The 15,708-nt window shown below is 42.3% G+C and overlaps 1 protein-coding gene and 1 non-coding gene across 2 annotated transcripts; both read right to left on the bottom strand.

Moving 5' to 3' along the window:
- Positions 1 to 26: 26 nt before the first annotated feature.
- LOC133405853 (elongation factor 2-like) lies at positions 27 to 12,213 on the bottom strand. The gene is made up of 13 exons (XM_061682827.1): positions 12,105 to 12,213; positions 10,253 to 10,467; positions 9,378 to 9,559; positions 9,030 to 9,238; positions 6,785 to 6,963; positions 4,440 to 4,545; positions 3,990 to 4,242; positions 3,711 to 3,906; positions 3,259 to 3,625; positions 2,743 to 3,096; positions 2,491 to 2,673; positions 478 to 610; positions 27 to 386 (listed from the first exon to the last, which is right to left on the bottom strand). The coding sequence occupies exons 1-13, from the start codon at positions 12,105 to 12,107 to the stop codon at positions 193 to 195; spliced, it is 2,574 nt and encodes an 857-aa protein (XP_061538811.1). The 5' UTR covers positions 12,108 to 12,213; the 3' UTR covers positions 27 to 192.
- On the bottom strand, positions 4,313 to 4,381 carry LOC133406875 (small nucleolar RNA SNORD37). The gene has a single exon (XR_009769105.1). It is a non-coding gene; the product is annotated as a small nucleolar RNA SNORD37 (small nucleolar RNA).
- Positions 12,214 to 15,708: the final 3,495 nt, after the last annotated feature.

Here is a 15,708-nt window from a genome sequence, read left to right as displayed (position 1 = left end):
TTTTTTAGTTTGAAAAGAAACACAGATAGGTTTTATTTCCTTTTATTTGTTTACAATTTTTGTTAAGTTTATCCATTTATATTGTCAATCCTTTTGGCAAACCTTAGTGCTCACTGTGTTCTGTACAGTCCGGTCCCACATTGTGCATGTGTGGGGAGGAATGAGGCAATAAGCAAATAGTGGTCCAGGCTTTTACAATTTGTCCAGGTAGTTGTCCAAGGATGGGACACCTTCTTTGAGACCCTTGCGTTTACGCGAGTCAGTGACCACAATACCAGGCTTGGAAGTATTATCAAGTGGGTTTCCACTCAAGATCTGCCAATGGTCAAAGACGCACTGGGGGAAGGCCTGGCCACCAGTGTTGGAACGAAGGTCAGCTGTAAAACCTGTAAACACAGCCATGTTACATTAATCAGGACATGTCAGGGGTTAAGTAAAAAGATGGTTACTGAGTGGGTTTTTGGTTGGAACACTTACCAAAGGACTCCATGACAGGCAGGTAGGCCTTGATGACACGCATGGGCGTACCTAGGACACTGGCCTCTTCAAACACATGACCACGCCTCTTGGTCAACACACCATAGATTCCACCCATGGCAGACTCAGGACACTACACAACCAGAGTGAGGAAAGCAATACATGGGAGGTTTAGTTGAAAGATACCGCAAATATTGCCTTGGCAACAGACATGCAAATGAAAAAGGCATGAAAAAGGTGACACCGAAAAAACCATTGACTGGTTGGGCGAACTCTCCAGCACCCTTGAATAGACCTTACCAGGGAAGCTGAGGAGTGTGATCCCCCTTTAGTTGGAACACACCCTCAAGTCCCCCTTCTTAAAAAGGATGACCACCACCCCAGTCTGCCAATCCAGAGGCACTGTCCCTGATGTCCACGCGATGTTGCACAGGCATGTCAACCAAGACAGCCCCACAACATCCAGAGCCTTTAGGAACTCCGGGCGAATCTCATCCACCTTGGTGACCTCAACCCCAGCGATAGGAGAGCCCGCCTCAGAGAACCCAGGACTCTGCTCCCTCATGGGAAGGCGTGTCGGTGGAATTGAGGAGGTCTTCGAAGTATTCTCCCCACCGGCTCACAACGTCCCGAGTCGAGGTCAGCAGCGCCCTATCCCCACTATACACAGTGTTGATGGTGCACTGCTTCCCCCTCCTGAGACGCCGGATGGTGGACCAGAATTTCCTCGAAGCCGTCTGGAAGACTTTCTCCATGGCCTCACCAAACTCCTCCCATACCAAAGTTTTTGCTTCAGCGACCACCAAAGCTCCATTCCGCTTGGCAAGCCGGTACCCTTCAGCTCGACGGCATCTCTCACCGTTGGTGTCCACCAACAGGTTCGGGGATTGCCACCACGACAGGCACAGACCACAGCTCCAGTCGGCCACATGTTGATGTACACATTTAGGATTTAAATAAAATTTGCCCAACTTTGCTTTTTTGTTTTGGCTTCCAACTTGACCAAGGCCCATCTCAACTTGCACCTGATGCCAGCTTCAAGCTGTGTCACATGAATAGCATCCTCCTCTATTGCATGATGCGTTGCATCACATGACCGACGCATTGGGCCGCACTTGACGCGGACTCTGCAAAAATTGTTGCTGCGCGTAGAATGCCACGGAGATCATCTCTCATGATTGGTCCGTTTTAGTCACATGCTGCATACACCATCACAGCATGTGAATAAAACTCAGCGTTCCCCATACCACCTATTCTTGATTTTGTATCATAATAAAACAAGCAGACACCGTTCCACGCTATATTATTGTTGCTTTGTTCCGGAAAGGAAAGTAAAAACGGTTACCGGAAATGGCCAAAAAATGCAGGGGAAACTCCATCCTGTGGTGTCCTTGGCAAATGCCAGCCATAGCGTCACCCCCGAGGGAGGAGAACTGCAGGACATTTTCAAAAGTGGGGGTGTGGGTTGCACTCTAGTATAAAGGCAAACTGCGCACGGGATAGCCGCAGTGACGTCAGCGCGGTCGCTGCCTGCGCGAGTATAAAGAAGCCTTAAGTCGTAGTCTCGCTCACGAAATTGTGGTAAATAAGCAATAATTGATTAAAAGTCGCGACCGACATTTAGATAATTGTAATGAAATAAAAGTACCGTTCCTTCTTAACAGCTGAAGCGGTGGAAGTGTTTTTTCTGGTCTCGTCTACTCCTGTGATTTATCCAAAGTCGGTCCCGAGCACACAGGCGGAACCTCAGGCCGATGCGCCAGCATATTAGTCTGCCGCGGAGTAATAATCACAATTACATCTGTGTGTGGATGGTGGCTGTACGGAATTGATCTAGGTGCCAGACCTGAAGGAGTACGAAACAGTCTTATGATAACGGCGAACCCCCCGCTCAGAAAAACTCATGCAATCTGTACAATTCACGGAAATGGCCTATTTTGAGTTCAAAACGAATAATTTCGCAGAAAGGCGACTGATTTGCATGTCTGCAACAAGTATGGATGATAGATGTACCTGAATTTCCACCAAATAGACAGGCTCCATCAATCTGGGTTCAGCTGTGAGCTCGCATGCATATAGAACTCTGCGAGTGGTGGGCATAATCTGGCCACCACCACGGTGGATAGCATCTGTATGCAGGGTGACATCATGGATCTCAAAGCGAACCGAACGCATGTTCTCTTCACAGAGGACGCCCTAAAGACAATAAATATCAATTAATAAAACTTTTGTCTTAACTCTGGGTCAACAAATTGTGTTTCATACCTCCTTAACAGCCCACTGGAAGCCAGCTACAACGCTGTCCTTTATCTCATTGAGGTACTGCACACCCTTGGTCACATCCACCAGCAAGTTGGGACCAGTTCCGTCAGGCCCGAAGCACCAGATCTTCTTGCAATCTGTGGCTTCCCAATCATACTTATCTGCAAGGTAGCGGGCCCGGGCCTTCATCTCCTGACGAGCGCTGACTTCTCCCTTCTCGATGTCCTCGGCCAAACCGTCCTCCAAGGGGCGGGCCTTCATGAACAGACGGTTGTGCTTGTTTGGAGACTTTGACAGACATGTGATGGAGGACTCCTCGCTAACGGTCTCTCTGTAGGACACTACAGGATCGGATTTCTATAAAGAAATACATCTGATTAGGAATAGGAACACAGTCAAATGTAATAACTTTGCTTTGGAAACTGAGGGCCACAGTTCCCATCCCGATGTAGACAAAAATGTTATAACGGCGACGACTATTAACAGTCTTCTTCTTGGCTACCGGTGAGGTCAAGTCACCTTGAGTGGGATGCAAGCATGGTCCTCCTCAAGATCCTTGAGGCAGATCTCCAGATGCAGCTCTCCAGCTCCAGCAACGATGTGCTCTCCTGACTCCTCAATGATGCACTGCACCATGGGATCAGACTTGGACAGACGCTTCAAGCCCTCCACCAGCTTGGGGAGATCAGCTGGGTTTTTGGCTTCCACAGCGATTCTGACCACAGGGCTGACGCTGAACTTCATCACTTTCATGTTGTGTGCATGCTCAAAGGTGGTGATGGTGCCAGTCTTGACCAGGAACTGATCCACACCAACCAGACCCACAATGTTACCACAGGGCACATCTTCAATGGGCTCAGAGTAGCGACCCATCATCAAAATGGTCCTAGGGAGGAAAAAGGGGACAAATTCATGTTTGAACAGCAAACAACTGTTCTCAAACATAATTCAGGTCCAGTGTGAATACCAACCGCTGGATAGGTTTACAATAGAGGTCCTCTTTCTTTCCAGGGGTATAGTTGGGTCCCATGATGCGCACTTTCAGACCAGTAGAAACGGTTCCAGAGAAGACACGGCCAAAGGCATAGAAGCGTCCCTTGTCACTCGTGGGTACCATCTTAGAGATGTACATCATTAAAGGAGCCTTTGAGTCACAATTCTTGATACCTGAATGAAAAGATCAATTGGAAAATCAGAGAAAACCAAACAGCCATAGTTGTTACAATAGGGACTAGAATTTTGCATCATACCAAGGGCAGCTTCATCTTCATCGGGTCCTTCATAGAGTAGCTCGCAACGGTACTTTTGGGCAGTGACAGGGGAAGGCAGGTGGATGGTGATCATCTGAAGGAGGGCCTCTCCGGCTGGCAGCCAGCGACGCATCACAGCCTTAAGCAGGGGCTTGCCTTCTTTACCCTTGTCATCGCTATCCAACTTGATCTCCAGCTTCTCCATCAGCTTGTTAGCTTCCTCCTTCTTGAAATTCATGATTGCATCAAACACCTGGGAAGGGATTGTGAACACTTGTCAAAAGATTGCAATCAAGCAAATCTCAAAAGACATTCCGTGCCCTGCTCAGACACAATATCATCATCAAACTAAAAATCAGGTCAAAGTGAAGAATGTCGAAATCATCACTTGCAGGTATTAGTGCATAGATGCAGTTTGAACATTAACTGCACATTCAAATTTGTTTTTACCTTGAAGATGGGATCAAGGATAAGATGGACAAAGCTGCGAGGGAGCTTTGAGCCCTTAGCTGTAACCGCAGACTTGGAAAATTTGCCAGTTGCTGGGTCAAAGTACCTACAATAAACAAAAAGCATACCATTCAATCCATAAAAAGCTTTTCATACCTCTCATCAATGTACTCCAGGGAAAAAAAAAAAAAAAAAATTGTAAGTTTGCTCACTTACAAAGAAATGAAAGGTTTATTAATCATGGTAATCAAAAGCAGCAATAAAGTTATGTTACATTATATTAGCAACACGAAGAGATCACCCAAAAATGGCCCTTTTGAGGAATGTTTTTGTGATATTTCTATAAAACTAGACTAAAACAGTATAATTATTTCTCAAAATATCTCCGAGCCCTTTTTTACTGCTACTCAGGGAACCCCTTTTTGTGATAGGCTGGCAAGTTTCAAGTAAAAATATACCCCAAGAAGCTCAACTGTGTAAAAATTCTGAGGGATTCTCTTAAGTCGATGCGTCAAATTTTTTTTTGTGAGCAGTAGAGAAGTGTTTTTGCTGTAGAACAGGGAATCTATTTTAGCAATCAAATACTTTTTTTTGTGTGATTTGATTTGTTTTGATAGATGGCGGGCACTTGACATGATTGCCGAATTACATTTGCTCTTGGAAAGGGCAAACAGGGAGCAATGAGCACCTCTCTCGGTTTTGAGGCTCCACATACAGTATACTGTACTGCATGTTTATTTTATTGAACCACAAAATCAGCAATTGTGAAGTAGCAGAATGCCACAGGAAATGGGCGATAACAATACTTTGAGAGGCTGTTGGCAATGATTTATCACCCTATTCACCAAATGCACCCATGCATTTTGGCAACAGACACTTTGCTCTAAAGCAGTGATTCTCAACCAGTGTGCCATGAGGACTCTTCAGGTGTGCCGCGGGAAATTCTAAAATTTTACTCCATTGCTCAAAAAATTATTTACAAGAAATAATGCATCTTTGTTCATCCATTTATACCAGTGAGTCATAGTGACAGACAACAAATTAATGGTCTTCTATTAGATGGCAGGAAATGCATACAGTAATTGCTGTATCCACTTTTTGTGAAATTGTTTTTGTGTGCCGTGAGATTTTTCAATTGTAAAATACGTGCCTCGGCTCCACAAAGGTTCGAAATCACTGCTCTAAAGCCATAGGTAGGGTTTGGTGATAAATCAATATGTATTGCAATAGACAACCGATAAAAGAAAATATGTTTTAGAAAACTTTCAAATTGGGGGTGGGGGTGCGGTGAAGCCGCAAGACATTCTGCTACAATAATAGCATAATCCGTACCGGTTATCCTCACTCGGGTCGCGGGCATGCTTGAGCCTATCCCAGCCATCTTTGACTGAAAGGCAGGGTACACCCTGACGTGGTTGCCATCCAATCGCAGGGCACATACAAACAAACAACCATTCACACTCACATTCACACCTACGGGCAATATTCTGGATAAGGCACTTTGCTCATGAATAGCGGGCCAAAATACTGTACCTGTGAAGACAAGCTAAAAATCTCGAGTTACAGAAATTATACAATAAAATAGAGTGGAAGCTGCAAAAATTCTACACTTCAAAAAGGCTAAATCTTAGTGAATTTGTTAATTCTAGTGAAAACATCTCACTGTATTTTAAGGCCGTTTGGACCTCTTCTAATTTTTCACAAGAAAAAACATTTCAAGAATCAAGTCAATTATTACTAAATTCATTGGCAATCCCCCCCCCCCCCACTTATTTTAGGGACAAAATTTCATGTTTTAAAATAATTAATAAAATAATAAAAAGTTGTTTTGAGGTCATTACTGATTCAGCCCATCAAACATCTTGCTCTATTTTTCAATATTACTATACATTTAGTGATTATTTTATTACAGACTTTGTACTACATTATTTAAGCCCCTTTATGAAATTGCTAACAGGAACTTGATTCATCACAGAAGACAACGCGGGCCAAAAACAACACTTTACGGAACTGTCGTAACAGTTAACGGAATACGGCAGGTGTGTATAATCATAGGTCTTCGCATGACGGTCACAAAAAAAGTGACGGCCCTCAATCAATGGAGTTGTACTGTACTTTTCACTTTATGTCGCTGCCCTTATTCCGTGTTCCAGCCACTGCTGGTATGAGGCTCGCGGTGCTAGCTTCGGCTATCGACGCCCCGGGACACCGCTATTGTCAGACTTTAACATTGTTGACGGACATTCTCTCATAGTTAATGACAAATTCCGCAGTCATCAAGTAATTATTTTTCCCAGTCCACATAAAACTGTGACCACCATGTTTTCAGCAAATCTGCTCTTTACCTGTCACCCCACAGCTTCTTCATCATGTCTTCCACCTTCTTGCAGCGCTCAGCCGCAGTCATCTGGGTGTTGCCCTTGGCTGCAAACTTGGCTGTATACATCTCAGCAAACTGCTTGAGCGTGAAAGCCCAACCGTGGAGGCCAGAGCCAAAGCCGACTGTGCCAACGACCGGATCAATCTAGAAGTTAGAAAAATAAAAACATGAAATTATTTATAATCAAAACTCAAAGAGTAAAATAATGACCGTATTTTCCGTACTATAAGGCGCACTTAAAAGCCTTTAATTTTCTCAAAAATCGACGGTACGCCTTGAGTGCAGAGTTCCAAGATCTGTAAAAATGTGCGATTTTGGTAAGCGCTCCGTTAGAACTGACTGTCGGACCATTTCCCGCGGACATAGGTACATAAGTACACTACGTACGCTGGCAGCGATAAACCAATTAGAGAACATTACATAAAGCTACGTACAGTAAGTACGCTTACCTCCGCCATGCCACTAGTAGATATACTATACTACTGGTATGCTGCAAAACAACATTTGTTTGGCTAAGGACCCCTGAAAATCGCATCAGCGAAGAGACATGCTTACGAGGCACAATTCAAACTACAGGCTATCAGTCACGCGGTTGTAAATGGGAATAGAGCAGCCGCGAGAGAATTCAAAATCAAGCACAAGAACAGCCGGGGGAAGAGTCTCTACAGTCACCATTCGACTGAAGGCAATAACGATGGCACAAGACATGACGATTGAACACTTTCAAGGAGGTCCGTCTTGGTGCTTTCGTTTTCTGAAAAGGCGCCATCTCTCCATCTGCGCAAGGACTACCGTGGCGCAGAAACTGCCAGCGAACTCCAACCGCTGGACATCGGTTTAAACGGAGCGTTCAAAGTGAAGTTGCGAGCGGCGCTGGAGCGATGGAAAACTAGAGCAACTAGGTAGCCAGCTGGTTAAGTAGCAACAGCGGGCTAGCTGGAAAGGTGGCGGCTTGGTCAGTCCGCGAGAATTTATGGGACAGACGAGCGGGAAAAAAGACCTAGGATTCTACCTGTGACCAAGGTACAGCAAAGGACCCATGTTAAAGTAAACCATTTTAAACTAAAAAGAAACGAGACACCACAGCTAAAATTGATGAAATTTAGCCACCGTGCTAACTCTAGCATATTAGCAAAAATGCTTTTTTGTGTGGATAATGTGAATTGTCCTGATGAAATAAACAAACCTGTCAATAAAAACAGGCCAACGAGCGAAATACCAAGTTTAGGAAGAGGATTAAATTAGATTGCCACAAGTCCCCCATTCCCTGTTAAAAAAAAAAACCACACGAAACTGAACGGTATAGTATTCTATCTACAATGGTACTATCAGCAGTAACAAAGGTTGGACACTGCATGCGTGTGAACCCCCCCACCAGCTTAACTATTACCGTAAATTTCTCGTATAATGCGCACCCCCCCCCCCAAATTGTGAAAAGTCAATAGTGAGCATTATATATGGGTATAGGGCAAAATGAAGCTGTCACATTTTATAAATGTATGCCGCCACCTAGAGGTTATGAGAAAGGTGTACACTTTCATTCTAATATGCTGCCACCTAGAGGTTATGAAAAATATGACAAGGCTACATATGACTGCATATGCTGTATGTAGTTGTGCTCATAAGTTTACATACCCTGGCAGAATTTGTGAAAGACTCAACAACAACCAATCATTTCATAATGGTTATTGTTTTGTTTAATGATAACCCTTTTCAGAAACGCTTGACAGTTGAATTTGAATCCCATTAAAATAATATTTCACCTTTGAACTGTGTTTCACCTGAACATCCAATTAATACTGTTTTTTTTCACCTTCTTTAAAGAATTGTACCCACCTTAAAAATTCTACCTTGGTAATCAAATATATGAACACAACTGCGTTTTCTCATTTACTAAATAAAAGTAATGCTGTGAATTTCAAAATAAGAGCAAATAAAAATAGTATTACATGTACAAATAAAGTGCTTAACTTCAGAATAATTATTAAAAAAAAAAACTATTTTGATCATATGGGTAGAATCAAAATCATGCATTGTAAAAATTTATTCTACATGGGTAGAAGGGTTTTCCAGAATTTTTAGGTCAACTTTGGGGGTCCGCATTATACACGAGAAATTATGGTATGTCTTTGATGCACCAATTTGCCTGGACGGCGACATGACTTTAGCATACACACTTAAGAGGAGGAAAAAAATAAAAGACCACTCACCATGATATTACCCATGGGTCCATTTTCTTCGCCATAAGTTGAAATAATGACATTGACGTTTTCGATGATACACTGGAAAGTTTTGTACAGGTCATCGGGCTCAAGCTGCAGCTCCAACAAGGCACGGTCCATCTTGTTCATCATCAGGACAGGTTTGATGCGCTCACAGATGGCCTGACGTAGCACGGTTTCGGTTTGGACGCACACACCTGGTATAGAGACAGAAATATGTTTGAACACTTTACAGATACACTAACAGTAAGAGTGATGTATATTCTACATTGACAGCATCATTGCAGATGCAGTGAGTTCCACCTTACATGAACAAAACTTGCATGTCATTCGTACCAGAAACGCAGTCAACGACCACCAGGGCTCCGTCAGTAACACGGAGAGCAGCAGTTACTTCAGAGGAGAAGTCGACGTGTCCAGGAGAGTCGATCAGGTTGATCAAGAAGCCGGCGCCATCCTTTGACTGCTTGATGAAGGCCAAGTCGTTCTCGGACAACTCGTAGAACATAGAGATGGCACTACAAAAGTGGGGACCTGCAAATTTAAACTGAGCAACCCAAACACACTGAGGCAGAAAATCACCAAACTCGTATAATTTGGGCAACCAAAGCTGACGGGGGAAAAATATGCCACGAGTCAAACAGAAAACCGTTGTGTGATGCCATGAGACATCTGAAAAAACTACAGCTCAGTAATTACCTAAAGGTTTATTTCCACAAGAGCTGTATTTTTCTTTTTTTATGCTCGTGAAGCACCGACAGAGGAAAAGTGTGTGATAACCAAAGATCAGGAAATTGAAATACATGAAATATTAAAAGGGGCTGATTGCGCAGTACAATCCAATTACACAAATTGAATTTACCATGCAAACTAAAACATGAACATCCAATTAATACTGTTTTTGCACTGCCTGCCAACAAATACCATCCAGTTCGCCATTACCCGTCTTTCAGGAACCTTCAAAGGGTGCGATTTTATTTTGTTTTACCACGCAGTTGCTGACTTAAATTTAACTTCCAATGGCGGCAACAGTTTAAGAAAAATTCATTGTTCTCACAATTAGAAATTGAAATTCAACCACCCAAAGAATAAATTGTGCACAACTTTCCACAGTAAGAAGAGCATATTCTAGAACAAACCGTAAATGATTCCTTTTTGTGTGAAAATGCCACACCCCTTCTGAATCGATAAAATTCAACACCAGTGCTTACGTAGACTTGATGGTAATGCAACGGTCCTGTTCATCCTTTCGCGTGTCGGTGAACCGGGTCTCCCCGGCACGGGCTGAGGCAATAATACCGGCCTTCGACACGAGGGAGTCGGTCAGGGTCGACTTGCCATGATCGACGTGCGCAATCACGGACATGTTACGGATGTTGGCCTTCTTATCCATGATGGCACGGATCTGGTCGATTGTAAAGTTCACCTGAAATGACAAGAAACATTTACAACATCTGCGGAGACGTGAAACAACTATTTCATATTACCACTGTACCGGTGTGGGAAAGGTATTCCCACTCTGTACTTAAGTATAGAAGCTTGTAAAAAAGATTGGTAAAAGTACTGACTCAACACCTATATGAAAAGTAAAGGAACAGACTGAAATTTACTTTAGTATTATAGTAAATACATTGTCTACTATGAATTAACTTGATAAAATTAAAACTGCACAAAAATTGTTTCCCCTCAGGTAGATAGTGCTCACATGGAGAGGGAAAAATAAAAATCACGTAACATGCTCTATGATGTTGAAGAGCGTGTGAACATAGCAATGCAAAATTAGCTCATGACAACAAATAAACAAACCATACCAATGAACACTTTTTGAGTGCCAGGAGGTGGTGGTATACAAATAAATATTAAATTGACAAAATTAAACAAGTCTCTTGAATAAGGCAATGGATAGGAATCATCTTGCTTCTCAGTGAGTGCTCCATAATTTTCCCTGATTCACCTTCTACCATGTCTGCTGTCCAGTTATCTCCACCTTATAAGACCCCAACATCTCAATTTTAGTTGACTTTACCACCCTTAAAGAATTTTTAAGATCATGTCGAGCAAATTTTAACAGAGTAGAAAGAACAGCCATCTGTAATCAAATAGAGGTAGGACAACTAAAATCACGACATACTCAAAGACATAAAACAATCTCGTAAATCCAGCAAACTGCATTACCTGTGTTTACCTTTACCTTGCATTTAAACCCCCCCCCCCAAAAAATGTTTTAGTCAAAACCAGAAATGTTCCTTCTACAGCTCTCACTCCAACAAAACGCTTAAATGATCGGCCAAAGTGTGAGGTGCCATTCTCCATTTTTAAACAGTGTAGATTCAACCACCTCACCAGCAGGGGGGTGGGGGGGAATGGTCTGACGCATCATTTTCTATTCAGGGCGTTGTGAATCCGCCATCACAAGTTGTGCAATGTGCATACTATTAAACAAGGTACTTTGACCTCAAATGCCTTGGATTTAAACTTGAAACAAGGGGCAGCAGATGCAAACATCCAACGCTTCATACCGAATGTCGGCGATTTGGCCACGTGTACAAACTAATGACACAATGCTACGCGTTAGCATTAGCATGGGGGCTAAACGACGCAGCCTACGGGAGGATGACAAAAGGACGGCAGGTTCTCAAACCGGGCCACAACAGCAAGCATTGCAGTCGACCGGCCAGGATAGCCCGAAATTAAGCCTTCTCTATTACCAACGGCTGTTTGGGCAGTTTAAAACAATGTACAAAGCATCAAGCTACAACTACAAATAACCGGTATGCGAGCAAACCGCCATTCGAATTACAGGCCTCTACACGACGCGAAAGTTCTAGTCAGGTAGCACTGCGCTTAAGATACAGAATAAGAACGGTATGCGTTCTCTAGACTGCGTGGCCTTCAAAACGGAGAATTCAGACAAAATGGTTGCCATTTTTCATCGGTGTACTATCGACACCCATTATTGCTAGTGCGCCCATATATATCCTCCCACAGGGGTAATATTAACGGCGACAAAACTGAGACGTCGTACGTATTCCACCATACCCCACGCAAACGGAATTATCTTACCATTTTGACGGATGGCTTTGGATTCGCTCGGTGGAGGAAAAAGCCGACAGTAAATTATACACTGCCCACCACACGAGGGCCGAGGCAGGGAAGAGGACGCTGACGTCAGAGGAACTCATTATATAAAGCATACGTGAGGTTGTCTACGTCATCACGCTCTCGCGCAGCCGCACCGAGGCTCATCCTGTTCCCAGTTCATGTCGGTCTTGGTGATGAATCCTTTTCACCAGTAGATGGCGCTCTAGTTGTAAATGTAACAACCTTATCGTATCATCTTGTTTGTTACCTGAAAAATTACTGTATTCTATGAAGAATGTCAGTGCAGTGTAATATTATTGTCCATTCATACGCCAACATGCAATTCTGCTCTTTTGTTGTAATGTCATTTATATTATATAATTATGTGTGTCAATGATCTATGATACCTGATAGGCCTATTAATAATACCAATATTACTAATGCAAATGGCACTACTCCTAAAATATACTACTACTACTACTACTACGACTACTATTACTACTATTATATTGTTAATACAGAACATTATTATTATTATTATTAGTATATTCTTTAGTAATTCTATTTTACTATATTTCCTACTCGTCAGTGTAGCACTTTGTTTATGGGTTTTTTATTTTTGTAGTTTTGTTTAATATAATTTTCCCCATTAATCACACAGTATCCAGAATTCTGAGCTTCCCACTTCTGTCTCAAAGAAAAGTCCTTACACTGCCGCCAAAAAATATTCATAATAGTTCTTAAAAAGTTATATATCCCTGTTACATCATCAGCTTGCAGGGGTACCAAATTCATTTTTGTCACAGGCCACATTGTAGTTACGGTTTTCCTCAGAGGGCTGTTGTGACTTGGAACCCATATAAATGTTTCATTGTCTCATCATGTTATTAGATATACACAACGAATTGATGGATAACTAGTTTAGCAATCAGAAGTCAAGGAGTTTGTTCAACTATTAGTTGTGTTTGTTCAACTATTGTTGAAGTTACTGGTTAAAGGTGTTTGGTAACAAAAAAAAATGCTTGCAATACAGTATTAGTTATTACATATGAGAATCTGTAATTTCGGTACAGAATCATGGAAGTTGATGCGCATGATTTGCTTTCGTGGGCAACATGAAATGATGTGGCGGCCCAGATCTGGCCCCCGGGCCATGAGTTTGACATCAGTGGCTTAATGGCTCCCACTAACCACAGTACAATTGGTGTAAATATGATTCACCACTGTAATTGAAGTTTGAAGGACGACTAATTGGAGGAAATGTAGCATGTTAATAACAACTAATAATAATCCATCGATTAATTTCCTTTATTGTTCTCATTATGGTCGTGGGAAGAATAATTATAGTATAGGATTTAGTTTTTGATCCAGTAGGTTACTCAATTTCACAGCTGAATCTGTCCCTATACAAAACGTAAACAAGAAAAATGACTCAGTGCAACATACTTACCGATGTAAAAAAAAAAAAAAAAAAAAAAAAAGGCTTTTACATGCATTGCCTTCAAATGCATAAAAGGGGCAGTGTTAGTCTTGGGTAAGCAGAAAGGAATTCATGAAAAATAGCCTATTTGATGTCTCTGCACCAGATGTGCTTGTCCACAGCCTTGAGCATGCAGAATAATTGTCGCCGACAAATGTCAGGCAATTCAGGATGACACGATTTCCAAGGGATGCTTTCGCTGCAAGCCATTGCCTGTGGACAAATTATTTTTATTAAAATTATTATATTAAAAAATATTCTCTATGAGGGCCACTCCGAAAAGAAAAAAAAAATATGAGAAGCATAAAAGGCATTTTTCTTCTTCCAACAACTTCTGATATTACACGAATAAAGTTGTAATTAGTAATATAATGAGAATAATATCACAACAATACATGTTTGAGAAAAAGTTGTAATCTTAAAATAATAAATCGGAATATAATGACACTGAAGTTGTAATACTATGAAAACAAAGTCCTAAAAATAACAAAAATAGCGTTGTAAGTTTACATGAATGAAGTTTTCATATTACGGTACGAGTTAGATTTGTTTTATAGTGTAATAATTTATATAGTATACAATGACTTTGTGGCGGCACAGTGGATGACTGGTTAGAGCGTCAGCCACACAGTTCTGAGGACCCGGGTTCAGTCCCTGGCCCCGCCTGTGTGGAGTTTGCATGTTCTCCCCGTGCCTGCGTGGGTTTTCTCCGGGCACTCCGGTTTCCTCCCACATCCCAAAAACATGCATTAATTGGAGACTCTAAATTGCCCGTTTGTGTGACTGTGAGTGCGAATGGTTGTTTGTTTGTTTGTGCCCTGCGATTGGCTGGCAACTAGTTCAAGGTGTACCCCGCCTCCTGCTTGATGATAGCTGGGATAGGCTCCAGCACACCTGCGACCCTAGTGAGGAGAAGAGGCTTAGAAAATGGATGGATGGATGGACAATGACTTTGACCAGAGATTCTTCCTCTCTCACTCTTTTGACTTAATTGGTCCTTGCATTCATTCACAAAAGTCATCGACTGATGTCAATGGTCTTAATGACTTACTCCACAGTCATTAGTCACGAGTGTTGATTAAGTCCTACATGAGCACAATACCCATAGGAGATCTTGTCATGAGTCAGTGATGCATCCCAGCCTGATAGGCAAAGGTGGGAAAGTTCTGTTGTGCCCTCTGGGATGCAATTTCACCAGTGCTCTCCACCAACTACACACAACACACACGCACACAACTAAAACAGTGTAATCATCTACTCACAGCGCCTCTTTGATCAACCCAATACAATATTTTTTTGCTCAGTCTCTCTGTGCAGCCCTAGTGTTTGGAGAATATGTTTTTAGTTATTGAAATCATTTAGTTTGTTACTTTAATAAGCATCGGTCAGTCATGGGGGTGATTGGTCTGGATGGAGAGCTGGGCCTTCATATAAATACAGCATTTAGATGTATGCCAACTTTGGCATAGTGCATGAGATTGCGGTTAAAAAAAACAAATAAAGATAAAAAGAAAAAAAAAACTTTGGGACAGTGGCAGTTTAAATATATTTGATGGCTTTCTGGATGTGTATTTTACAATATTATGCAATTTGATACAAACTGATATTTGACCTTGTTACTAATAAACTTTAAACAAGGGGATTTTTCTGAAAGTGCGTAACAAGTTGCGTGACAATGTTTTTATCAAACAGGAACTTCCGAACACAAGGGTCCCTATTTTCATGACCGGTATAAATTTCAGTGTGGTGGGCAGCACAATAGGTTAGACCAGTGTTGGTAATTTCGTAGACGAGCACAGCCCGGATCTGATATTGGGCTGGCTGCGCCACTGTGGGGGTGTTTACAGCCGATTTCATTTGCTGCCAATCAAAGTGGCTTTTCTCCATCCATCCATTTACTACACCGCTTATCCTCACGAGGGTCGCGGGCGTGTTGGAGCCTATCCCAGCTATCTTTGGGTAAGAGGCATGGTACACCCTTAACTGGTCACCAGCCAATCGCAGGGCACATATGAACAATCATTTGCACTCACAACCACTACATGAACTAAAGCTACACACGCTTACGACACCATCATCATGCACTTTAATTTGAGGTGTGATTCA

This window comes from Phycodurus eques, chromosome 8 (assembly GCF_024500275.1).
Source record: "Phycodurus eques isolate BA_2022a chromosome 8, UOR_Pequ_1.1, whole genome shotgun sequence".
Taxonomy (NCBI): domain Eukaryota; kingdom Metazoa; phylum Chordata; class Actinopteri; order Syngnathiformes; family Syngnathidae; genus Phycodurus; species Phycodurus eques.
The sequence above is the reverse complement of the archived record's forward strand: the minus strand, read 5'-3'. Positions and strand labels throughout refer to the sequence as shown.

Bases quoted from the DNA above. Each gene is read 5' to 3' on its own strand.
- LOC133405853 (XM_061682827.1), bottom strand. The intron at 9,560-10,252 runs GTAAGCACTGGT...CCACTTTTGTAG, and splicing joins TGCATTACCATCAAGTCTAC to TGCCATCTCTATGTTCTACG. The intron at 4,546-6,784 runs GTAAAGAGCAGA...TGTTTATTGTAG, and splicing joins AAGAAGCTGTGGGGTGACAG to GTACTTTGACCCAGCAACTG.